General features: G+C 35.0%; 2 protein-coding genes across 9 annotated transcripts in view; one reads left to right on the top strand and one right to left on the bottom strand.

Annotated features, from left to right (window-relative positions):
• Positions 1-10,780, top strand: part of LOC125052646 (ryanodine receptor) — a 109,181-nt gene extending 98,401 nt beyond the window's left edge. For 5 of the 8 annotated variants that reach the window (XM_047653603.1, XM_047653602.1, XM_047653604.1 and 2 more), the window contains 15 exons: positions 24-112; positions 794-893; positions 1,950-2,081; positions 2,650-2,743; positions 3,374-3,529; positions 3,736-3,826; positions 4,033-4,178; positions 5,188-5,318; positions 6,288-6,446; positions 7,414-7,621; positions 8,223-8,354; positions 8,541-8,697; positions 9,217-9,326; positions 9,929-10,031; positions 10,349-10,780. In XM_047653603.1, the coding sequence (XP_047509559.1) occupies positions 24-112; positions 794-893; positions 1,950-2,081; positions 2,650-2,743; positions 3,374-3,529; positions 3,736-3,826; positions 4,033-4,178; positions 5,188-5,318; positions 6,288-6,446; positions 7,414-7,621; positions 8,223-8,354; positions 8,541-8,697; positions 9,217-9,326; positions 9,929-10,031; positions 10,349-10,452 (1,912 nt within the window). In that variant the 3' untranslated portion in view covers positions 10,453-10,780. Of the gene's footprint in view, positions 1-23; positions 143-793; positions 894-1,949; positions 2,082-2,649; positions 2,744-3,373; positions 3,530-3,735; positions 3,827-4,032; positions 4,179-5,187; positions 5,319-6,287; positions 6,447-7,413; positions 7,622-8,222; positions 8,355-8,540; positions 8,698-9,216; positions 9,327-9,928; positions 10,032-10,348 lie in introns of all 8 variants that reach the window. The other 3 variants (XM_047653606.1, XM_047653605.1, XM_047653599.1) reach the window with 1 other exon arrangement.
• Positions 10,781-12,669: 1,889 nt separating this feature from the next.
• LOC125052724 overlaps positions 12,670-26,667 on the bottom strand; it is a 57,671-nt gene continuing 43,673 nt past the window's right edge. The window contains exons 3-5 of the mRNA XM_047653721.1: positions 20,163-20,304; positions 18,859-19,049; positions 12,670-16,567 (exon numbers count right to left, since the gene is read on the bottom strand). Of these exons, the coding sequence (XP_047509677.1) occupies positions 12,731-16,567; positions 18,859-19,049; positions 20,163-20,304 (4,170 nt within the window). The 3' untranslated portion in view covers positions 12,670-12,730. The remainder of the gene's footprint in view (positions 16,568-18,858; positions 19,050-20,162; positions 20,305-26,667) is intronic.

The following is a 26,667-nucleotide window of genomic DNA, read 5'->3' as shown; positions in this document are numbered from 1 at the left end:
TATTTATATATTCTCACATCTAGGTATATATTCGGCGTATTACTCGGCTTGATGCGTGGACCTCATGTAGAGGAACCTCCCCCTCCAGAGCCTACTGAGGAGGAGAAAATCGGTCAGTTTAAACACAGATTGATCACACAAAGTAAGGGACAAAGGTACTAGCGTGACTGCTTGGCTATGTTCGGTCACTAAATGAGTCTGGCGTGGTCTATACTCCATAAATAAAAGTGTTTTTTGAAGTATGTATAAAGATAAGATAAAGATTTTCATTTTCATAAATAGTTTGGGAAATTTTATCGGATGTTTTGCTTAGGTAACTTCCAATAAATATATTTTTAATTAAATAGGTATGTAAAATTAAAAAAAAAATTGTCTTTTGTCAATCTGATATTAAGCTAGGTGTAAAAATAAAAATAAAATTGGTGACCGAACGCTTAAAAATCATAACGCAGAACGCAAAATCTAACAGTTTCAAAAATTATCTAACATTGGCTTCTAATCGAAATTCAATGATAAAAACTAATGGAAAATTCGCTGCGTTAATATTATATTGTTGTGTGTTTAATTAAATTAATATGATAATTGCACCTGCGTATTGAAACTAGTACCTATATTGAAACTAAAATTTATAAATTGAATAAAAAATATATTGTTATAGAAATCACAATATCGACAACACGAGTATCCAAATTTTGATTATATTATTTTCTAAAGCTATCCTAAACACCACATTACCATTATCTCATTACAAATATTGTTACTACTGTGTATTTAAATCAAGTTTGATATCCAGGTCCGTCTCGCCACCTACCCGCATTGCCTGCGGCAGATGATACAGGACAAATGCAAGTTTCTGCTTTCGGTCTAGATATTACTAAAGAGGATAATGGCCAGTAAGTACAAAATAAATATAACATATATAAGACAAATAAACTATGAAATCCGAATGAAAAGGGAAAAAGTAACACGACAGAAATTTGTCAGTAATTTCTAAGAAAAATCGTCAATTTTTTTTTTTTAAAGACAATTCACACCAATTGACCTAGTCCCATGCTAAGCTGGTGAAGCTTGTGTTATGGGTACTAGGCAACGGATATACATACATATTATAGATAGATAGACATATAAATACATATTTAAACACCCAAGACCTAAAGACAACACTAAATGTCATCACATCGATGTTCGTCTCAGCCGGGGATCGAACCCGGGACCCATGGATTCGTAATCAGGGGTACTAACCACTAGACCAATGAGTCGTCAAAATTAAAAATATTATAATAACTATTACAATTAAAAATAAACTGTTTTAGCATGTCCCATGTACCACTGACTAATTGTTATCTTGTTACTCACAACACAGGGACTCTCTAGTGTGGGGACTAGCGATATATGAATATTATCACAGCCTATTATTATATCGTTTTTATTATTATCATTAAAATTCCTCTTTATCTAGATTTCGTCCGTTTGGAAATTTGCAGCATAAATCTCAATGTGTTCACGATCGTTTGTCTAATCAGAACTAAATTGGGACTTCTTACTGTCTACAATAAGTCAAAAGGCAAAAATCATGTAATGGTAACACAATGTACACTTATGAACGTAAAAATATAAATGTATATAAAATGCCTCTAACTTTACATTTAGTGCCAGTTCTCAAATGAAGGCCGTAGAACGGAAGAGAAGAACTGGCAATAAACTCTCCGCCACTCTTTTGAATCGCCATGTTTTTTTTTACACAACGTTTGTAAGGAGCTGCAACCATTACAGCATGTTCCACATGACATCTTAAGTAATTGACTTGTCCTCTATGTCAAAGACCAACTATGAAACTATAAGACAAACATTCCTCCTACTTCATATTTTCCGAAACTTTTAGACTTAGTTGTAAACTAAAAATCATTGAATAATTAATTATGGTGATGCGAATGTAATATTTTTTTTAGGATACAAGTTAAGCCACACGAGTCACCGACCACTTCGACGCCATCTTCAGGTGAGGAGGCAGAAGTGTCCCTAGACGAGAGTATTGAACATACTGAGGAACAACAACCGCCTTCACTCATCGATTTGCTCGGGTAAGAAAATGGACACAAACTTAAATCAAATGTAGTGAATAATTTTCATCATCGGACGTGTAGGCATAAAATAGATTACGAACTTCCACCCGTTTCACCTCGACGTCCGTCGTTCCACAACTGAGCCTTTTTTTAAGCCAATTTTACCGTGCACCGCCCGTTTGCCCCTAGCCCCCTCGCCCCGTTTCCACACAGTGGGGTTTTTTTTATATGTTCTGTATATAAAAAAACCCCACTGTGTGGAACCAGCTGCCCACTTAAATTTTTCTGAACCAACCTTTAAGAAAAGAGCGTACCATTTCTTCAAAAGACCGGTAACGCACTCGCAATCCTGACATTGTGATTGTCTATGAGCCTCACATCAGAGCCTCCTGCCCGTTTGCTCTATAAAAATCTGTAAATAATAATAAATAAACTTCGGAATAACCTTTTTTCCAATATACTTTCCATATATTTTCCTGTGTTTGATGTTCGTTTGTTCATTTTTATTTGCAAGTTAACATTTAAATTTCTGTTATTTAAAAAAAACAACTTTTCAATATAATTATAAAATGCTTAAATATTTCAGTGGGGAACAAGCAAAGAAACAGGCCCAAGAACGTGTTGAAGCTCAGGCAGCGCAACAAGCTGCTATGTCCGCCATTGAAGCTGAAAGCAAAAAGGTGAACATCCTTTTATTAACCTACAAATATTTATATATAAAGTATAATACCTAAAACTCTAACAATTTAATTATTAAACTTAATTAAACATACTTGATCATGCAGCGTGGATATGAGAACATTTATCGATTTAAAAAGGTATGATTTTTTTTGAGAAATTTAAATAGTTCTACATATTTAGCAGTGTTGGCCTAGTGGCTTCAGCGTGCGACTCTCATCCCTGAGGTTGTAGGTTCGATCCCCAACTGTGCACCAATCGACTTTATTTGTATGTGCGCATTTAACATTTGCTCGAGCGGTGAAGAAAAAAATCGTGAGGAAACCGGCTCGCCTTAGAGCGTCAACGTGTGTCAGGCAGTCTGATCACCTACTTACACCTAGATTGACAAATGATCATGAAACATATATAGAGATACAGAAATTTGAGGCCCAGACCTAAAAAGGTTGTAGCGCCATTGTGTTTCTTTATAAACAATTGTATCATTCCTGTATTTCTATAGTCTGTAGAGAAATATTAAGTAATATATTTATCGAAATAATTAGAATAGAATTGAAGATTATAATTAAAATAGAACAACACAAGATCAGCAAATATCTAATTTCATTCTCTATTCTTCATAATCTCTCCAGGCAGTACAAGTTCCCGCTCCGTCGGCCCTGTCCCAAGTAGACCTCTCCCAGTACACGAAGCGTGCCGTATCCTTCCTCGCGAGAAACTTCTACAACCTGAAGTACGTCGCTCTGGTGCTCGCCTTCTGCATCAACTTTGTGTTGCTCTTCTATAAGGCAAGTCTAGAAATTAAACTGATTTTTTTAATAAGGGGTATAGTTTTAACTGACGTCATTGTACATTGTAGGAATTGAATTAAATAAATTGTGCCAGATGCTATTGACCAATCACAATCAAGCGAGGCGATCTGTCGTTTTGTTAACTATACGTTCTAACGTTTCAATTGACTGGTATCTAACTATAGACAAATATATATTTTCAGGTGTCGATCCCGGATAGTGATAAAGAAGGTTCTGGTATCGGAGACATCATCAGTGGATCTGGATCAGGCCAAGGTTCGGGAAGTGGAGAGGGTATGTTAAATAGAAAACATATTTACGAAACTTCTGAACTGTTTCTACGCGAAAACTACACTACAACTAACTACGCGAAAACTACACTACACACTAACTACGCGAAAACTACACTACACACTAAGTACGCGAAATGAATATTCAATCTCTTGGCCAGCTACCAACGTTACGATCTTTTCTAATAATTGTAATATTCTCGTTTACAGGCAGCGGTGAAAGTGAGGACGATGATAGCCTAGAAGTGGTGCGGATAGACGAAGACTTCTTCTATATGGAACACGTTATCAAGATGGCTGCTGCTCTTCACTCTATCGTATCGCTTGCTATTCTCATTGGATATTATCATCTGAAGGTATGTGATTTAATTTCTATTATACTGAAAACTCTTTAAATTAACGTTGATGTCTATCGAACTCATTATAAATTATTAAAGCAGTTATATTAATGTAAAGGTTATTATTTATTCTTTGGGATAAATGAAACACCATACATAGAATGAGTATACATTTTTATGTCCAAAAGTCTTTATTTTAAATGTGACCACTCACTTTTCGTGCGGCTTCATACCTTGGCGTTGCGTAGAGATGTGGCTCTACATCTTCTACCGGATTTACCATGCAGTGTTCAGAGGAGTTGTTCGGACTAATACCTGCAGCTGAGTTTTATCACTGGACGTCAAGGCAGAATAGAAAATACCATCCGTTTCACCTCGACGTCCGTCATTCCACAACTGAGCGTTTCTTAAGGCAGTTTTTCCTGCGCAAACCAGTTCGACTTAGGGTCCTTCAAGAAAGAGCGTACCAATTCATAAAAGGCCAGTAACGCACTTACGAGCCTTCTGGCAGTACGAGTGTCCATGGGCGGCGGTATTACTTAACATCAGATGAGCCTTCTGCCCGTTTGCCTCCTATTACATTAAAAAAAAGCGCCACCTACAATTTGAACTACAAATTGCGACAACGTCATACTCTGAATCGCGCTAACAGAGTTATTCCGAACGCGGCTTTATTAAAACCTTTTCTACCTTAGCCACCAGCCAGTGGTTAAACTGGTTGAGGATCCTCCCATTTGATTGGGGGAACTGTACACTATCCATATAACTTACTAAATAAAAATAAAATAAAATATGTTCATTATAGAACATAAGATACATGTATCACTTATTCCACGTCATTAAATTTCAATTTGTAGGCATCCCTACTCATCGGCAAAGAAGACAGAGGGTGTAGTCCGAGAGAAAAAGCCGGCGTAAAAAACTCTCGGTACTCTTTTAAAACTAGGGGGTATAGATTCTTATGGAAATTGATTTGATGTGTTGCCTTGAGGGATTCCATTTATGAATATTAAAATACTCGTTCCAGGTGCCTCTTGCCATATTCAAACGTGAAAAGGACATCGCTCGTCGCCTGGAGTTTGACGGTCTCTACATCGCTGAACAACCGGAAGATGACGACCTCAAGAGCCATTGGGACAAACTTGTTATTTCTGCCAAGTTAGTCAAAATATATATTGGAGCTCTTACCCAATACTTAAGTGTTAACTTGTTTTAAAACCAATTACGGCTAGATTCTTTATACGTTCTTGATGATCTCGGTTGTTATGTTAAACATAACGGGTGTTAAGTTCGGTGGCAGTTGTTGGGGGGATGTTCAAATAAATAAAACTTTGTTTGAAGCTAAGTGTCAACTGTCTTCAATCGTTTAACACAAGAGCTTATAACATAAATTAGGGGTTGCGATGCTGAACTAAAACTGTAACTTGAGTTATTTATGGGTTCTTACCTATAAAGTATATAATAGATAAGTATATAAGTGATGTCGACTTATTGTATATTTTCGGAAAGGAAAATGTTATATTATAATTTGTGAATGTATGAAAAACTAAAGGCTAACTTATTACTGCCAAAAATTACGTTCACAATTTATTAGCTACAAGTGTAAGATGATTGTTCATTTTTGGGTTGTGCTTTTTATTACTACTTAGGGAGCGTTCAAGTATTACGTAACGTATTTGGGGGGGGGGTCCTTTTGTAAAACGTTACTATACTTGGGTTCAGAAAAACGTTACGATGCGTTACATGGGTGGGTCAATTATCTCCAATAATTGCGTGACGTTATACTTGAACGCTCCCTTATATCATGATGAATTGCCAAACCAAACTTCAATTCATTTGACAGCTGTTAAATCTTGAAAAGTAATGCCAACTTAAGTTCTATACCTCTACAAAAACACCCGTTATATATGTAACCTAATATATAACGTAACTAATATAAGGTCACATAAGTCGGGTTTGAAAACTTTTAATCTAAAGGAGTAAAATCTACCGAAATGAGTGGATAGACTTCTAAAATCTTAAGTTTCCTACCATTGTGTTCTCTTTCTTTATAATTCAGACTGGACGAGTTACACTGAATCAATATAAGTGTAACGTTTATTTTTTACAAATAAAGACATCTTTCAGATCATTCCCGGTGAACTATTGGGACAAGTTTATAAAGAAGAAAGTCCGGGCCAAGTATTCTGAGACCTACGACTTTGACTCCATATCCAACATGTTGGGAATGGAAAAGACTTCTTTCTCGGCCCAAGAAGATGAAGGCAATAAAGGACTATGGAACTAGTAAGTATTTATTAACAATAATATTATCTTATTTTTGAAGTTATACTTCTTTAGGCGCGTTCTGAAAAATTGATGAGAGTGAAATTTTACGATGCGCGCGCACCGTGACACAAAATTAACAGAATGAAGTTGCCCACGGAAGATGCTACGGCATTGGACATAATTTAAAAACAACATTCGAATAATAATAGAATTTATGTTACACTTAATGTAAGAGAATAATAATAAATATTTATTTATTTAATTTTTCAAATGTAAACTGAACTTTATTGACTATAATGACTCCTTTTTCAGTCTTTGATTATTTAATTGTAATTAATTATTTGCATGCAATCAAAAACTATTTTTAATAATGCCAGAGAATAACTTCTTACGCGCGTACATAAGTACACGCACACTTTTTTTTAATAAAACCTTGAGCAACGCTTTATATGCACATTTGGAACTAAACAAAAGCACATATACTTGTTCGAATAAAAATCGTGTAAATTATTCATTGTAAGGAATCGTTTTCACGTATACGGACACTCGACTATAGTAAAGTTCGTGCTAAGGGCTCCTTGTTGTTCAGAAAAATCTGACGTTCAAGCGGAAACAAGACAATGTGAATAAACTGATAATGTTATAAAAACCCATTCAGATTATTTTTTGGATGAGGTTCATATTATGTTCCAACGCGATTAGAACATTTAATTAGATTTTGTTTAATTTTTTGTCTCGTGCTGTGTTTAAATTTTCGTGTCCATTATATTATTATTGTTTAGTGTTATTTTTAGTTGTGTGTGTGTATAAAACGTATCTGTAAACAATTTAAGAACACTTCTTTAATTATAACTTTCTATATTTATACATATGTATTTGGGATGTCTCTGTCATGTTTTCTTATTGATAAATAAATAGACACTCATTATTTTTTTCTGACGTGTACGCCTATTGAATATTTAAAAAGTATTTTATTTAATTTCAGCATCGTTAACATCGACTGGCGCTACCAAGTGTGGAAGGCGGGTGTCACTATCACAGACAACTCGTTCCTCTACTCCCTCTGGTACTTCAGTTTCTCCGTGATGGGCAATTTCAACAACTTCTTCTTTGCCGCCCATTTGCTGGATGTCGCCGTCGGTTTCAAGACGCTAAGAACCATTCTACAGTCCGTCACGCATAATGGAAAACAGGTAACGTTTCTTATTAAGATTATAAAGGGTGTCACAGCGCCGATTTTAAACTTTAAATATTTATAAAAAAAACAAATTGTTTTTGTAATATTATAATTATAATATATTAGTGCAGTAACTTTGGGGCTGAATAATATTTTCTGATGTTTTTGTTTTGTATTGCTTGATGACCAGTAACGGTTTTGACGATTCACGTACCCTTCGAGGTGAAAGTGTGACTCATCACTAAAATAAACATTGTCCATACCATTTTCCTCTGAAAAGACCTTTAATAAAAAAAATCTAGAAGAAATATCTGAAAAAGTATTGCCGATTTCAAATGACTAAAACAGCCACCGTATTCTTTCGATTCGCGTCTTTGACCGAAGTTAAAGTGGGGTATTATATATATAGATAACATATAGTTAGACTACCTTTGACTTCACTTATTTATCTCGTTTTTTTTTATTTTAATTTTACTTTGCCATCCAGCGTGGGTTGGAACACGTCTTCCATATTGGTTTCTGATGCCATATTAACATTAGGTTCAACACACGGTTAAAGGTTTAGGTAGCCAACTCAATAATTTTCTTAACACTGTTTTTATTTAACTTTGTTGCAGTTGGTGTTAACTGTGATGCTGTTAACAATCATAGTATACATCTACACGGTGATAGCGTTCAACTTCTTCCGCAAATTCTACGTTCAAGAAGAGGATGACGAAATCAACAGGAATTGCCATGACATGCTTTCTGTAAGTTTTATAATTTAAAATAATAAAATTCCAAAATGTATATTTGTAAACATTTTATACTTTTAGTGGATATATCGATGACTACCTAGACATACATACAACTCAGTTTTATTTTTAATAAGCTTCTCTTACAATGGTAGATTATTGAACATATATATCGCATATAATTACTATGTGTAATTTCAGTGCTTCGTGTTCAACCTATACAAAGGCGTACGTGCAGGAGGAGGTATCGGGGACGAGCTCGAACCTCCTGATGGAGACGATTCGGAGGTGTACCGCATCATCTTCGACATATCTTTCTTCTTCTTCGTCATCATTATCCTGCTGGCTATCCTTCAGGGTGAGTTTTAAATAGTTTATATTCTCTTAGTAGAATTTCTAACCACTAAGAAGAGTATGTTCATCTAAATTGGTGTTTTAGCATACAGCGTTATTAAATAATCTTTTAATACTGACGCGATTAGTTTTTTTTATTTTAGTACTTAAGATATATTATGTACATTTCACGGTACGACTGTGCTTGTAAAAGCACATATTTCTAATGTGACAACGACACACGCACGAAAAATCATGACACATTGGCCCGTTACGCTCATTGTCCCGTTATGCTCATTGTACCGCTACGCTCATTGTACAATTGCGCCACATCTATCTCTCTGTAATGATGTAAGTGTTAGTATGCAATCATGTTTTGTTATGATGTTGTCACGTTAAACTCTCGTCCGTAAACTAACTTTACAGACAAACATTTTTTAATTTACTTTTTTTAATACATTTTTAGGATCGTATTATTAATTAAAGTGGTATTAACCTTTTTTGATGGAATACATGAATTTATTACTATAAAACAATCTTTCAGGTTTGATCATTGATGCGTTCGGAGAGCTCCGTGACCAACTGGAGTCAGTCAAAGAAGACATGGAGTCCAACTGCTTCATTTGTGGCATCAATAAGGACTACTTTGATAAGGTCAGGCTTTGGCAATAGTTATTAAGACAACCCAAAATCTGTCATCCAACTTTGATTCCAAAAAAAATCTACATTTTGTTTCGGGAATATATAGTCTATGTAGTATTTGATGGCCTTTCCATCCAATAAACTGGAATGGTTTCAGATAAACGCCATCATTCCGATATAAGTAATTACCTAAGATTAGCTCCATTATTTCCAAGTATGTCTAAAGTTCTCTACTCGCGACCTCTATCTCATTGATGATTGAGCGGCAATGAGGCATAGAGTAGAATTTCTGTGTATTTGATATAATCTGTGTAAACAAGTAGGTGATAATAGATCATAAACATGTCAATTCCCTTACAATTCATTTACCATACGAATATTATTTGCACACATAGATAGAAAATAGATGCAAAACTAAGGTTAACCTCCTTGTTAATTATAATACTGTTTTATGCTTTTAGATTTTATCTAGATAGACAATATTAGACAAAAATGTTTAAATTGACAGTTTTTCTAGTATACACCTATATTGACCTAAAGAATAACTATTTTTCCCAGATTTTTCTTTCAGCCAAGTAATACCTAAAATCATAGACAATAATTTGACATGACAGGTGCCGCACGGTTTCGACACACACGTGCAACGGGAGCACAATCTCGCAAATTACATGTTCTTCTTGATGCATCTCATCAACAAACCCGACACTGAATATACAGGTATGTAAACCACGTACTGAAACCGCTAAACCAGTTTTAGTATATTTTAGGATTTGTATTTATGCTGAGACTAAAATGCCTCTTAACTTTTACAAGCTTGATTGTCCCTGCTTTTAATTATTTACGATGACAAACACATCTCTCTCGTCTGCATGACTTCCTTCTTGAAAGGCCAGCAACGTACCCACTATAATGGGCGTCCCGTATGCTTATTTGCCCCTCTTATTAAAAAAAATACATATATACATATTATACTTACATATTATATATATATATATCTTAATGTGATAAAATTATCTAAAATTAATTTATTTCAGGTCAAGAAACATTCGTATGGAACATGTACACGCAAAGATGCTGGGACTTCTTCCCAGTGGGAGATTGCTTCCGGAAACAGTATGAAGACGTCATGGGAGAATAGTGATGTCTCCCTCAATCCTACCGACATCGTATTGTCATCTGTCAATAGCCACGATAATGGCTTCCAAGCCGATGCTCAATAACACCAATTGTAAATTTAAAGCAATATTGTTTTAAGGAAAGTTAAGTGTTAAGACATTTTTCCTTTTTAGAGAAATTTGATAATCGGAAGTTAATATGTAATAAGATTAAAAAGGAATTATTTTAATCATTCACGTTTTCTATTAAATGGTGGCCTTTCCAAGTATGTAATGTTTTCTATTTTAACTTTTTCGATATAGTTTATGTAAGAATATAACGTGCGTTGAATAAAATTAATTTATTCTGAACTTGTTTTTTTTTCGCTTTGAATTGTTCGACGAGATGTTTTTATACTTATATACTGCTCAAAACAATTAGCGGAACAAGATTTTTGCAGGCCGCATACTGCAGCCTTCACGTCAGATTACTTACGACAGCAGGAAATTCGTGTAATGGAGTGGCCTTCCATGAGCCCTGACCTAAATCTAATTGAACACATTTGGGACTTGCTTGACAGGCGCATCCGGAAGCGTCCGATTGCACCTCAAACACTGCAGCAGCTCACTGAAGCGTTGATTGAAGAATGGGAGCGAATTCCACAAGAAGATATTCGGAGGATCATACGAAGCATTAGGGCTCATGGGCACACGTTACTGAAAGTCACTAAAGACGAATATTCAAACGATATAAGAATATTTCTTTGATGGACCTTTTTTATCACCAATTAGTTTTTCGTCTACAATGCACATTTTAATTTTTTTTAATAAAAAAAATACAAATTGATTTTTTTTATTAATTGTAGTAATTAACAAGGTAAAAAATAGCGTACAAGTTAATTTAAATCTAATTTTAGTTTAAGCAATAGAAAGGAGAAAAATCTTTTTCCGCTAATTGTTTTGAGCAGTATATAATAAAAAGTATATTTGGTTGGGTCAATCTCTCACAACCGCTAGTACAAAAACATCAATGGTTTTTCTATATAAAACTTAAATGGATGTATTTGGACCATAAAGCAGAGCCTCAACATTTGCCCAAACACTTCAAATAAAAAATAAAAGACAAACGAACATTATAATTTGTATTTATTTCATAATATAATACAATATTAAAATACGATTTGTATAATTGTGATTAATAAGTGTTAATAACGCGATGAACATAACTATATAAAAACTTTTACTTAACAAAACATGATCACATAACTATAAGAACTAACCATTTTCACTATCATCAGAATGTCGAAAGAATTCAAATTAAAAGTATTTTAAAATAGATATAATTCTGGTAGTCGTCTTTCGATTTCAGTGTTATAGTAGTAGTGTGTAGTATCAAAAGAAATGTTTTACAATAATAATAATTATTTTCAAATAACATGTGTGGAATAAATTTTATAAAGTCAAAAGATAATGTACAATATTGTTAAGAATTTCGTAAATTTGGTGTCAGAATTATCTTCTGAAATTTCATTATCCAGTGATAGTGAACGTGAAAGTTCTATAAAGTACATAACGCCTTAAATAATTAAGTACATTCAAAAATTCATTGAAAAATTCTCAAAAACTAAGTCAATGTTGGCAACATTGCGTTTGGAAGACTGTTCGGTACAACCACGCTACAGTGGTATTCTAAATCTCAAATCAATAAAGTCTACTTGGAATTGGTAATAGATCGAGGTGTACATTTTATACTAGGTAATCTAGTATTTCCCTTTAACCCAAACCAAATTAAAGTTTAAAGGCGTTCTATAGACTTAAGTTTACTTTTAAAGGTTTACCGTTAAACCAATATATTGCCGCCTAACCTTATTCAAGCATAATTAGAACGGTTACCGATTTAACCTACGTACAATAACACTACAATGGTAATACTCTTTTCGGACGGAGTGTTTGTGAAATTTCTCTTGTGACATATAACTAAAAACTACAATTTTCTCTCACAACCGAACTACGTTATTCAAGACTTACGAATAATATAATAAGGCACTTTTTCATTAAGAAATAAAGGTCATTAAACTCCAGAACTCGCATATAAATATATATTTTCCCGCCATAGTTGCAGTCACCAAATGCGATCCGATTTTTAACAGATATTTATAATGATAAGGATTTAACAGTGAAAAAAGATAGAAGAAAGACAATAAAAATGAGAAGCAGAAATTTAAATTTGGATAAATTAAAGAAGTTACTTTTACCTTTCGGTAATAAATTTTAGTTTTTTTAGGTGAATCTGTAAATTATCTCGCAAAGGCACTACGTCTTTTACAATTGCCCGCCACTTGGACTTCGCGAGCTACTTTTGATGGACGTAACAGAAATATTTCCCGTGCTGGTGCTTAATGTTAAGGGTGGAGAACGAGGCAGTGAAAATTGTTTATCAGTCAGATTCTCTTGACTTAAAGACTTTTGTGTGGAGAACACCGGTATTTTAGAAGACACCAAACCCGCTAGCGGTTTTTTGTCGGACGCCTTCACCGGAATATTACTCGGTTTAGCTAAAATTACCGGTTTAGGACTTGAAACAGTTGGCACTTCACTCGGCGCTCGCAATTGCATTTGATCCATTTGCGATAAGCGTCGATTTTCTAAATCTGTGCTCGTGACGATTGTGCCTTTTGGGGATTCGTAGGTTGCTGTTCGGAATTTAATATGGCTGTTTCTTGGTAAGTCGAAGTCTGAATGGCGTTTCTTTGGTTCGCTTGTGCTGTGAGTCGTTTTCGTTCGTTTTGCCGCGTCAAAATGCTGTTTTGCTGAATGATGGCGTTCGTTTGATATGAAATCGTTCAATAGTTCGATGTCGAGCTCATATGATAACATTGGTTCTTGGTAGTTGGTAACAGTTGGATGTGCTCGTTGTCTGTTTGATACTTTGTCTTCTTTTTGGCTCACAGTTTTCTCGGAACGTGGCGTGAGTACTTGAATTTCTGTTATATGTTCTTCCTGTATATCTTTAGATGTAAGTTTACATTGCTTTTCGGATTCTGATATGGCGGAAGGATTAATGGAATATCTTGTTTTAGTTACTTCGAGCCCGTCTTCGGAAGCGATTTGTTTGTCTTCTAAGTCCTGTATTATTCTAATACCAAGTCTAGACAATTCCTCAGGAGTTTTTTGTGCCATAAAGCTGGGGTCGTTTTGCAATCTTTCCATAAGCAATTTCGCTTGACTTTCATCCATATCTGCTGTGTTTAATATTATAGTCTCCGTTCTAGTATACGATGGTTCATCTGTCGTGAAGTGCATGTTAGGGTTTTGTCTTTTTATTTCTTCAAGCACTTTACTATCTATGTCCTGAACGTTTCCTTCTTCCAAATCGATTTCGTCTATGTTTCCTGATCCCTTCATCATACCAAATGTAATCTGCTCAACTTGTACAGGAGCTTCCGTTCTCGTCGTGATATATTTTGTAGAAACCTTCTCGACATTTTGTGTGATAACCTTGTTGCCAAATTCATCTTCAGAAACATTAACAGTGACAGTTTTTTGAACAGGTTCTTGTTGCATCGTCAATGATACGTTCGCGGGCTCCATGTATAATGTCCTAGTTTCTTTCTCGCCAGTCTTTTTGATTCCGTCAACTAAATCTGGTATAAGTTTAATACTTGGTTCACCAATCTCTATAGACTTCGTGTAAGTTCTCTTTTCCATAGGTACACTTTTATCGTTTGTAGATATAGTTACGACATTGGTGGTTTGTATATCCTGATCCTCTTTACCTTCACTCCACTCTGTTGTCAGAATTTCTTGTGATCTCCGATTTAACTTTAAACTGTTATTATTCGAACCTACTCTTATATTGCTGACAAACTCATCATAATCTCTACCTTTTGGTTCCGAAGTCTTCAAATCAAAGTTTACTATATCCGGTTGGTGCAAAGCAGATTTATGTGAATCTGTCATAGGTGTAGGTGTATCTTTACTTGTAGTAACTTGTTGCTTTTGGGAATTTTGATCGATATGAACATTGAAAATAGGGTTTTTAGCCAGTAATTTTTTCATCATTTCTGATTTAGGCCTTTCCAAGCTGTTTACGTATGAGTTCCGAGAAACTTTCATATCGTCAGGTACATTGGTATCGTAACTCATTGTGACCTTCTCTTGGTAATTAACTGCTGTAGATTTTGTATCGTTAGCAGAGTCAACTTTGTGAGCTTGTTGGGAGCTTTCTAAAGAACTGACGTTGCCACCATCTGAAGTAGATTTCGCGAATTCTGACACAAGCTTCAAATGAACTCTCATGTTTTCATCCATTATTCTTTTTGCCAAATGATCTGATGATTCATGTTCGCTTTCTTGGGTTGTATCTAAGCTGGTGTGGGATCGCGTTTTGTGGATTTCTTGAGAGCTATGCTTCTCTGAATCTATGGAGCTTGATGACCCCTTAACGATTGCATCTTCTAAGTTTCCAAATTCAGAACCCTTTTTTAGACGATTTCTTTGGAATGTGTTCAAACCTTCAATAGCTGAAGTTTTTGCTATGTTCAAGCTCAAGCGAGGTTCTTTCTGTTTTAATAGAACACTCTTCTCAGGATTTTCTGACAAAACATCTTCTGTACCGGAGTCGAAAAATGTAGTTTCTACCACAGACATAGCCTTTCGTTTTTTAGGCGACAAAGTGGTTTCCTGAATTTCTTCATCATCGGCAGATATATCTAAACTCTGAGCTCTTTCCAGAGTACCTGTGCTTATCTTTGTTGTTTTAACTCTGAGGTCAAATCTTGAAAGATCGCCTAAAGATGCAGCCTTCCTTTCATTGTCTTCCATAGATACGTCGTCGGACTCAGATCGTGCTGTTTCATTTAGAGGCGAACTATGAATTGTAATATCGCTATTATTTAACTCGATAGTCGTGGAGCCCCTTTCACTTTTGTCACTGTTATTAAGAGACACTACAGAAAGCCCATCCAGGTTTGATAAATTAGATTTCGAATCCTGGAAGAAATTATTCAGTGAATCGCTCTCTCGCTTAAACGGTTTAGTTACAATGTCGTCAATATCGTCTTGACTGAAATTGATAGATTCTTCTAAGCGTGGCTTAGTCTTATTCACTTTTGGTGTTGAAGTGTTATATGAAAGCCCTGAAGTTGTGGTTGATGCGGAAGTATCAAATAGCAAACTCGAATGTTGCTTTTCATATTTCAAAAAGTCGTTAACGTTTTGCATTTGCTCCATTATATTGTCGTCCGTTTTATTTTTTTCAACAGCTGGTGGTGAGGGTGCTTTTCCTTTAGACTTCTTTGCAGGTTTAGGCGCTTCATCCTTCCTTTCCTTCTCTTGAATGAGATCGGCGGAACTCTTTCTGTTGTTTCGAGCAGCTTTAGCTGCATCGAACATATGTTGAGGTAATTCCTGAGGTATGCCATTTTCATCTCTTTTAATTCCACTTGAATTCAAATCCGTTCTGGTAAAAGATTGAGAGGAGTCTGAAATTTTACTCGTTTCTTGGCTGATATTTGTATCGCTTTCATTTACCTTTACTCTTGCGTTTGGCACTGGAGGCGCCATCTTTTCTCTACGTTTAGCAACGACTGGTTTTTTATGCTCGACTTCATTTTCGTGCTTAAAGTGTGTGGTAGGAGCAGGTCTTTGTGGCTCAGGTTTATCTGGTTCATCTACCGCAATCTTTTCTTGTGTAACCCCACCATTTTCGACGTGTTTCTGCTTAAGTACGCCATCATCAGGTACGTTAGGTGGAAGGACACGAATTCCGAACTTCATGCCTTTCTTAGGGTCACTTTCTCTCTTTTGGACTTCGGCGTTTTCAATGTTATATGCTGTTCCGTTTTCTGGTTGAATTATTTGTACGTCACTTCCCGTAGAGTGTCTGCTTTTGTTCCTTTCTGGTTTACTGAAAGTTGGTGGGATATCTGAATGTCTTTGTTTATTTGCCAGTTTTAAATTCTTTTCATTTTCTCGTTCCAGTGTTGTGGGTCCTTCCTTTTTCTCTTTCTTGTTCCTTTCGAGTGTTGTGGACGTGATGATCTTATCCGCAAGTATTTTCTTAATGCCACCTTTACTTTTCGTTTCTAATGTAGAGTTGTTTGAGTGCGACGGGTCCGGTGAGCGTGGAGGATGTAAGAGTTTCCCTTCTTTTTCCAGCTGAAATGAAAAAAAAACAAATTATTTAAAATGTAGAATGTATCTATTAAAATACACCTGCTACTTGTAATTGTCGTGTGACTTATATAACATCATTTAATATATTATGTGAATCATATCTTTTAAAGCTTAGTCTTTATATAATATAAACTGTACATATTTGAATGAAAATGAAATGTAAGTGCGCATTACGTTCGTCCATACATTTTCTTTAATGAGCTTCAACACAATAGACATTCCATAATCAACAATGTGATTGAATTCCGAACATGACAACATCCTAACTACAACACCGTTGTTATCGGAAACACATCCTTATTTTGTTTGTAACAAAAGTTAAAATACTTTAATTAAGATATATTTAATTTATATCGTCATCACTTTCATGGAGGCGTTGCTATATTTCGTGGCTTTAGTGTAATAAGTCCTTGGTTTCCGAAGAATCAGACACATTTCGTCAGAACGACTGAACGGCCGTTAATCAATTAGGTACATGTTTTTAATTAGTACAAGCAGGTGCTAAGACTTTTCCGCGTGAAATTCAATAAATTTTTCGCACCGTCGTTTGACAAATCTATATATACCTATATATACACTAGCAGACCGGCTAAGCGTTGCTGTGGCTAAGGATTATGTTATATTACATAATAGTAAACTATTCAAGGGAAACAGTAGGAGAACACCAGTCATGGGGACCACCATGCTTTTTTGGTGGTAATGCCATTAAATTGTAGCTTATGTGAAACGTTGGTACTTTTAACACAGCGCCATCTATTACAATTGTGACTATCAAATAATTAACAAATAATTTGCAATTAAATAATATTGCGGGTATAAATTGAGATGTAAGCTATCCTATCTTTAAACCGCACACGGTGTGCAAATTTGATTAAAATCGGTTCAGTAGTTTAAGAGTCCATAGCGGACAAACAACGTGACACGTAATTTATATATATTAAGATATAATTGTTCTGGAAGTTTTTTACGTGAATAGAAGATCACGCATTCATACGCTAATAAAATGCGACCTCAATCTTTCAACCTCATCTAGCTTTATAAAATAACATCAAAACTCCCCGATTAAAACATGAATTGAAGCGGTTTTTGCTAGAAACTTGAGAATTATGATCTCTTCTCAGTCGTATTCTTTATTGCATTGCTTAGCTTCCCTTAGTACAGCTCTTATGGAGTAGGATTATGGTTAAATATTCTAATTTCCCCTACTTTTACTCGTGTTCACTCTTTGATCCTTGAATAGTCTATGGGCATACAGTATGCATAGCTACAACGTTGTACGGTTAGTCTATTGTATTATTCATATTTGGTTGTCACTTACACTTCTGGGAGTTAAGGAATATAATGCAGTGACTATAGAATTGGAGTCTCGGTCTAGTTACATTGCTAATTGAATTTATAACGCATATTTAAATGTTACGTCAATTATGTTTCTGAATAATTCGAACAAAACAGCATTTAGCATATAAATTTACTTAATTACATCTTTCAACACTAATGTGTTACAAAACGCGCCATTTTGTCATGAGTTATCACATATTTATGGTAAGGACTTCAATTGAAACCTCTTTAGACAATTTACAATAATTTTGTTATCTTTACTAGGAAAGGACGGGTTCTTTTTAGTGTGACTATTGATGATTGACTAGTAGTCAAAACGTCGAGTTTTTTAATAGACAACAGAGGGAGAGAAACAGGCACTCACCCGTTGTAAAGTGATACAGCCGTCTGTGGACGCTCTAAATGTGCGTTGCCGGGCTTTTAAGACTTGGTTCCTCTCTCGGTTGGGAGCTCGTTTCATGTAGGATCCTAATTCAAGTTGGTTTGGAGATAATATTATAAAATCGCGTTCCCGTTAAGGGAGCGTTCAAGTATACGTAACGAATTTTGGGAGGGGGCGTCCTTTTGAAAAACGTTACGATGCGGGGCGGGGATTGAATTACTCGTTATTGTTAATATTATTTTCGACTTTCCAGTACTTTACACCACATAATGGTGTAAAGTACTGGGTAACTTTTAGGTATAAAAAGTCACTGGATCGTCACGAAACGTTTTACTATTGGGTACAGAAAAACGTTACGGCGCGTTACATGGGGGGGGGGGTCCATAATCTCCAAAAATTGATAATACTCTGGAGTAAATGTACTTACTCCGGTAAATCAGAGAAAGTATTTGGTCGCCCCAGATGGGAATTTAAAACTGTTGTTGCAAGTTGTGACGAGCACATTTGTCCCATGAAATAACGCTATGACAGCAGAGTAATAAAGGCAACTTACCGTGCTAACATCGCCAGTAGATCCAGCTCTCTTCATCAGTGGATGGTGAACCACCCAGCCCTCGCCGCTGACCCGACCACCCTCAATGACCTCAAGCTCTACCGGGTACGGGGAAGCCAAGGACAAAATGGACACCGCGTCTTCTAATGGTGTACCAGTGAATTCGATTTTGATACTCTTTATTTTGTCCCCTGTAATTTAATTAATATATATATATGTTACTGTAAAAGTTCGAACTACAGTTAATCTTAAGATTTAAGTGTAAGTCTTAGGATTTACCGACATGAGTTGGTAAATGTAAGTATTTCTGAAAATACGACGATTTTTTCGAGCTTTTACCATCCGAATTTAGTATATGCTAGGTTTTACCACTGTCAGCTGGTAGATGTTGGTTTTAGGAATAAAACAATGAGTAATTCTTAATTATTTACTTTAATGTACTATTAGACAAAACTATCATATCGTAGTAACGTATCATATGATAGTAATAAGTACAAACTAATACCAACTTATTTAAATTATTTTGAAAGCACACATAACGTATGTCTCTGAATATCTCAATCTCTATCATATCTTTCTAACTGAATCAGTAGTTCTCGCTTACATAATCTAGTCTAACTTAATAATTATTTTTGTTTTTCAACATTTACCGTGTCATTAATGTAAATCCTAAGATTTACCAATGGAATGGTGGTAAGAGTTCGAATCGCAAACCTTTTGGGACATTTACCATTAGGAATTGGTAGATCTTAGGTTTTACTGGAATATCTTAGGATTTACTGCAGTTCGAGCTTTTACAGTAACATATATATATAATATATATATAAACTCTTTAGTAGCTTGGACTTTTTTTATTTTATAAGCAGTTTTCTCTGACTCACGTATTCACGTAAACATATTTGGATTAAGGACATAGCGTACGGGATAGTGTTCATAATATATAATTAAAGATCCATTGGCGCAGAAACTAACTGAAGGATTCACGTATACATATTTGGGTTTAAAACTACGTATGGGATAGCTCGTAGAATAATAATAAAAAATAATAATATTAAAATAATAATAATTGATGCAGAAGATAAATTTCAATGCAAGATTGTCGCTAAGATATAATCATATAAATTCGACTTCCGGGATCTAGCAACCCTACTTCCTTCAAAGCATAAAGCCTATGGACTTGTTTCCGGCGAATAAATGATTTAAAAAAAAAACAAAGCATCAACATAACTTCATTTCTTATTCTGTAAAATACTTATCAGTAAAATAAACAGATAAATAGCGAGTCATAGAAATGTATTTCTAACCTGGTTGTAACATAGCTGCCGCGGCGGGACCACTACGAAGTACTGACTGTATGCAAACTCCAGCCTTTGCTCCTCCACCACACGTCAAACCCAGGCCCGTGAAGTCTCGAGCCCATAGTTTCACTCGACGAACACGAGCGCGCTGGAATATCATAAAGGCCTCATCAATAAAATGGTCTTATTTTGAAATATTAATTAAATTTGTTAGTAATTTAAGGTTGTATGTAAGTTAGTCGAAGTAATATTGTTTTGCTGTTGTGAAGGAATAAAGAAAAATAAATAATATAGAGTTTCTTTAATGTGATACTTTAAACCAAATGAAATTTTGTCTTAAAAAGGTTGACACATGACAAACTGCAAGTGTTTCTTAATTCTCTCAAAAAAATATATATTTGGCCCTTAGTTATGAAATTGACGTCGATGACTTTGGATACGAATTCCAAATTCATTTTTTACAGATTACTCGAAAATAATGATTCATTTCATTTTCCTGTTTTTTTTCTTTGCGTCACTCTATAAAATGGATATCATGAAATATCGCGTTATTTACGAGCACGAGTTCCACCGCACCAGTGCTGCAGAAACGTCTCGAAGGATTATGTGTATGGCGGCGGTGTCGAATAAGAAACACTGCGTTTATCCTTCCAACGCCTTGGACAACCGGAGACCAAATTCGATAACGGATCCATCGCAAACAACGTCTGATACATATATCCAACAAGATATAGTTTAAATCTAGAATACACTTTAAACATTTTGTGATCAAATTGAACAAAAACTTATATTTGTTTTAAGAAACAAAAAAATCTGTTTTGGCTTTTGTTTTTATCGTGTCGCAGACGGACAAACATATAATACGTTTTATTAATTCAACTGACACTTTATCCTGCACAAACGTAATACACAATTTCATTAAAAACAGGCGAAATTCCATTTCAACTTATAAAATTATAATGATACCAATAGTCAACTCCAGAAGCTATAATCAAAACTTAAATTTTAATTTACTGACCTTTAAGTTATAAGGAAGCATAAGAAACCAGCAAAAACAACTAAGAGTTTTTGCTAAAGATTTAATGTTATCATGAACTCATTTGAAGAATAATCAAGCAAACATTTCCATTTGAATGGAACTATATTGTTGTAATAATACGAGGAAATAGACAATCAAACAAGCTAATCGCACTTCAAATTGTGTCAAATATTCAATATGGTATGGTACTATCTCAGATGGTGGATTATGGATTGAGATAGGTTATTGGGTTCGGGCGTAAAACAACACAGGCCAGCGATAGGTTAAGTTTCATCACACATAGCACGTTGTCATTATTATATACAGCATAATATTATGCACAAGACAATGGCGTAAAAAATAATAATAGAGGCGGCCCGCAAGACCATTGTATCAAATAGCAAGTCCGCTACAGTCGTCTCCATATCAAAAAACAAATATGAATAAGAAAAATCAGAGGATATATTTAATAAGAAAATATTCTACGGATCTGTAATTGATAAAATTAAATACTTATACTGAAATGCAGCAGTGTTGGCCTAGTGGCTTCTGCGTGCTACTCTCATCCCTGAGATCGTAGGTTCGATCCCCGACTATGGCCTTTCTATGTGCGCATTTAACATTCGCGCGAATGGTGAAGGAAAAAATCGTGAGGAAACCGGCTTGTCTTAGACCCAAAAAGTCGCCAAGGCTGATCGTCTACTTGCCCATTAGATTGATAAATGATCATTAAACAGATACAGAAATTTGAGGCCCAGACCTAAAAAGTTTGTAGCACCACTGATTTTATACTGTACTCTATAATTCGATGACATCACTGATCGCATCCGCATGAACTAAGTCTTGAGGAATGTTATAATGTTTCTCTTAAACCTTAGATCTTACAGCAATGCTACTTTTTGCGAACTGGTACTAAATGTAAATTTAAAATCAATTTAACATCTTTTCTGTTGACGTTCATCTTATCTTAATATATATAAATTACGTGTCACGTTGTTTATCCGCGATGGACTCCTAAACTACCGAACCGATACCAATCAAATTTGCACACCGTGTGCAGTTTGATCTAACTTAAAAGATAGGATAGCTTACATCTCAATTTGTACCCGCAATATTATTTTATTCCAAAATATTTGTTTATTATTTAATAGTCACAATTCTAACAGATGGCGCTGTGTTGAAAGTACCAACGTTTCACATAAGCTACAATTTAATAGCATAACCACCAATAAAGCACGGTGGTCCCCATGACTGGTGTTCTCCTACCGTTTCCCTTGAATAGTTTACCACTATGTAATATAACAAAAACCTTAGCCACAGCAACGCTTGGCCGGTCTACTTACTAGTAAGTGTATATGAATAAAGTTAGTTCGAGTTTGAGTTTACTTTTGTTCAATGACAATACTAATTTTGGGTTTATTAGTATCGTACCAATAACTTTTTAGCAAATTTCCCGTTATAAAAATTAAGTCGCCTGGGTCGACGTAAAATGACATCATCAAACTCCTTCCTCTGTGCCTTCCTTAAATTTCTAATTACACCGCAGAAGGTGATGAGCAGTTGCAGAATAAAACTTGCAGTTGCAAGACATGTTGATTCCCCTAAAATTTGGGGAAGAAACCCTCAAGTGATGTCATTACTGGTTTGCGACATCAGCTCTAAGGATATTAAGAGACCCACAAACTTCTTTTTTATAGAACAAGGAGCAAACCCAGGGCACAGGGGGATACCCGCCGCCCATGGACGCTTAATGCCAGAGGGCTCGCGAGTGCGCTGCCGGAATTTTAATAATAATAATTTATTTATTGCAAGAATATGGCATAAAAATGTGTAAGGTGGTACAATCGTAAGTTCGCTTATTCTGCCACACACAATGGCGCGCAAATTTGTCTTTTTACATTTTACATTATTAGTCATATGAATTGGTCAATTCTTATATTATTTGTACGTATTTAAGAATTGGTACGCTCTTTTCTTGAAGGAAGTCGAATTGGTTCGGAAATACTTCTGTGGGCAGCTGGTGCCACATAGTGGTGGTGCGCGGCAAAAACTGCCTTAAAAACGCTCAGTTGTGGAGCGATGAACGAGGTGATACAGATGGAAAAAACTTGGACAGGATAGAACCCAGTCACTATTGGGAGTAAGAGTAAGGGCGCAGTCATCATCATCATCATCTTAACAGTTCAACAATACGACCAGCTTCGTGTGCTTTCAATTCTATAATATACAAATATGTATGTACATATAGGTGGACCCTTAGTAACTTTGAAAATGTTGGTAACTAATATGAAATGATGCAACGGCAGGTTGGGTGCATCACGGTTTAATTTAATTGCATCTATAAACGATTAGAGATTAATTTTTAATTTACAAATACTAATTGCTTGACCGCAATAAATAGAACATTAAAATTAATATTACTCTCAATTAATTTCAAATTGACCTCAAACGTCAAGCCATTAACTTAATTATTCGGAAAAAAACCACAAGTTCTGATTATTCTTTGTGAATAGATATGTTTTAGTAAGTAATATAATAAGCTTTTCATTATATTATTTACTATCGGATTACGTTGACAACCTACGTAAAGGATTTGAAGCATCAAATTCAGTATATAAATGAGAAATAACCTTTAAAATTCTTAATTACTAGAGCGGTATTCGAATAATCAGGGCATATTTCCCCCGAATGTTACTTAATCACACTAGGATTTCTAGAAGTATTAAGAGATATCCAAGTAGGTACAAGGCCATCCATATCTCAATTTTAAACGCAAAGATTATAGATAAGCTCGTCTTCTAAGCCACATAGCATCATCTTTGTTGACTATGTCCTCATAAACGCGTTTCATAAATAAAATAAAAAAAACAATGGCGCTACGGTCTAGGCCTCAGATTTCTGTATCTGTATTAAGATAATTTGTTAATCTAATAGGCAAGTAGGTGATCAGCCTCCTGTGCCTGACACACGCCATCGACTTTTTGAGTCTAAAGGCAAGCCGATGGCAAAACGAAAAAAAGGCAAAACGATGTTTTTCTTCACCGTTCGAGCGAATGTTAAATGCGTACATAGAAAGAAAGTACATTGGTCGGGGATCGAACCTACGACCTCAGAGATAAGAGTAGCGTGCTGAAGCCACTAGGCCTACACTTCTCTGATTCCACAATACTACTTTAAATTATTATATTCTAGATTTAGGAATTAACTTACAGAAAGTACGATGTATCAGTTAAAAAAAGTTAATAAAAATACATTAAGTTGGTACCTTGCCATGCTTTTAATCTGATTTCCATTATAGAGTGTTAATTTCATGGCAATTTAATAATTAATAATGTAGTTTTAATACTTTTCTCGTAGATTGACAAATGATCATGGAAAAGATCTAGACATCTGAGGCTCAGACCTAAAAAGGTTGTAGCGCCACTGGTTTATTGAAGTTATAAACCTTTTGGGGCGTTAGGGAAAATGATGAGAGTAAATTTTTACAATGTATAGTCAACATTTTAGATTTTTCTATTGTAAGTGTCATTTTCTCTACAAACGTAGAATAAAATTTTTGATAGTTTTTTTTTTTACGCCAAAGTATAACTTCTAACTCGTCTACATAAGTACAATTACGTTTTATTTTAATATTACTCCGAAACTATGGTTTTTAGATAAAAAAAACCCTTACCTTATTATAAAAGTACGGCTTCTAAATACGATAAAGGAATTGTATAATTATATTAATACATTTCCGTGTTACTATACCTGGCTAACATTCCAAAATATGTAAGACCATACTTATCCAACATTAATTTGGAACTCAAATTTCTACGGACGATAATTTGACTAATGGAGACGTTTATTATGGCGCTTCTAAACGGGCCATGTTTTGCTGCAATTGATGGCTGCACTGTTGGCAACTAATTACCCGGCCATAACAAAAATATTTTAATGCAGCTGATGGCCGAACAATTTATGGCTGGGCAATGTGTTGCAAAATGTATAGTATGGCCCATGATGCAGACTCCTAAACGGGCTACACAAACCGACAACAATGGCTGACGAAATCACACTTGTCGCAGCAGCTAATATTGTTTTAAAAAAGAAACAGAAAAAGAAGAGATTGTGGATTCGACCTTACTTAAATACGCGTGAAACTGTAGACAATTTGAGTCTAGAAATAAGCCTTGATAATAAATTATTCAAGAACTTTACTAGAATGTCAAAAGCCATTTTTATACTTAATAGTTTTTAAGGTATCATTCCTTATCTGCCGCGTTCGAGTTAATCCCAAAATCCCTTGGGCTCCCCACAATAAACGCGTGCGCATAGATTTATACCGCATTACATCGGAATGTGTATTGGAATACGCAGGTAACAAAACAGGTTAGGCATTACTGCTATTAACTTTAATCTACTTTGAAGTATAATGACGATAAAAACAAAATCTGTGGAGAGTTAATGTCATAAAGTATAGATAATGATGTGGTCATAGACAATCGTTAAACATCTTACAGATATTTTTGTAGTAATTTTTCTTAGTTGGAGTTATAAAATTTAATTATGTGGTACATAATAGAATTTAATTGCCTAGCGGTTTTATAAAGTGGCAGCTAGGTGAGGGGTACCGGGTTCGATTCCCGGTTCGAGGGCAAGTTTTAATTTAATTTAAATTTGTTCTCGGTCTTTGGGAGGGTTATGCGGTACCGGGCGAGTGCCTAAGCCGTACATGGAGGACACGGGCGAATTTCTAAAGACAAGCACGAATTATAAAAAATCCTATACTTGACGCTGGCTAATGCACAAATCGTGCCAGAGCCATTAAAAAAAAAATTAATTATTGATCCATTTTTGTATATGCCCGATTCACTTGTTTTAGAAGTGTTTGACATTCCTTATGACATATTAATAAATATTTTAGCTAATTAAAAGTAACATGGCTTTTTCCCGAACATATAAGGTATGGAATTTTAATGACAAAGTTTGTGTAACGACGGATGTTACATCAACGATTTATATATACGTTTTATGTAATCTAAGCGTTGCCAACTCAAGAGATTAAATACTAACTAGTGATATTTGAATACAAAGAACACTAGTTAGTATTAATAAGTTAGATTAAGGACTGAAAATATCATAATTAATTATTTATAATTAGGATTTCCATGAACGGAAACGTATGGAGTTTTTTTGGCGAAAAACAAGAAATAAACTGACGATTCTTGTATAGAATATAGTGCTAGCTGACCCGGCAAACGTTTCTTTTACCATATACATATATATATATATATATAAAACATTCCATATTTCTAGGAAACATTTTTTTAGTTCAATAATAATAACTATCTAGAATAATAAAAAATAGGGGTTGATCGTAGAGGGGTGAAAATTAGGGACAACCCCTATGTATTTTTCATAAAAATTAAAAACAAAAAAAAATCTAAAAAATAAATAAAAAAATTGGGGTGGACACTCCTTATCACCGGTTGGGAGGGGGGGGTTGAAAAA

The sequence above is a fragment of the Pieris napi genome, chromosome 9 (genome assembly GCF_905475465.1).
Source record: "Pieris napi chromosome 9, ilPieNapi1.2, whole genome shotgun sequence".
Classification (NCBI taxonomy): Eukaryota; Metazoa; Arthropoda; class Insecta; order Lepidoptera; family Pieridae; genus Pieris; species Pieris napi.
This window is presented reverse-complemented; position numbering and strand designations above follow the sequence as displayed.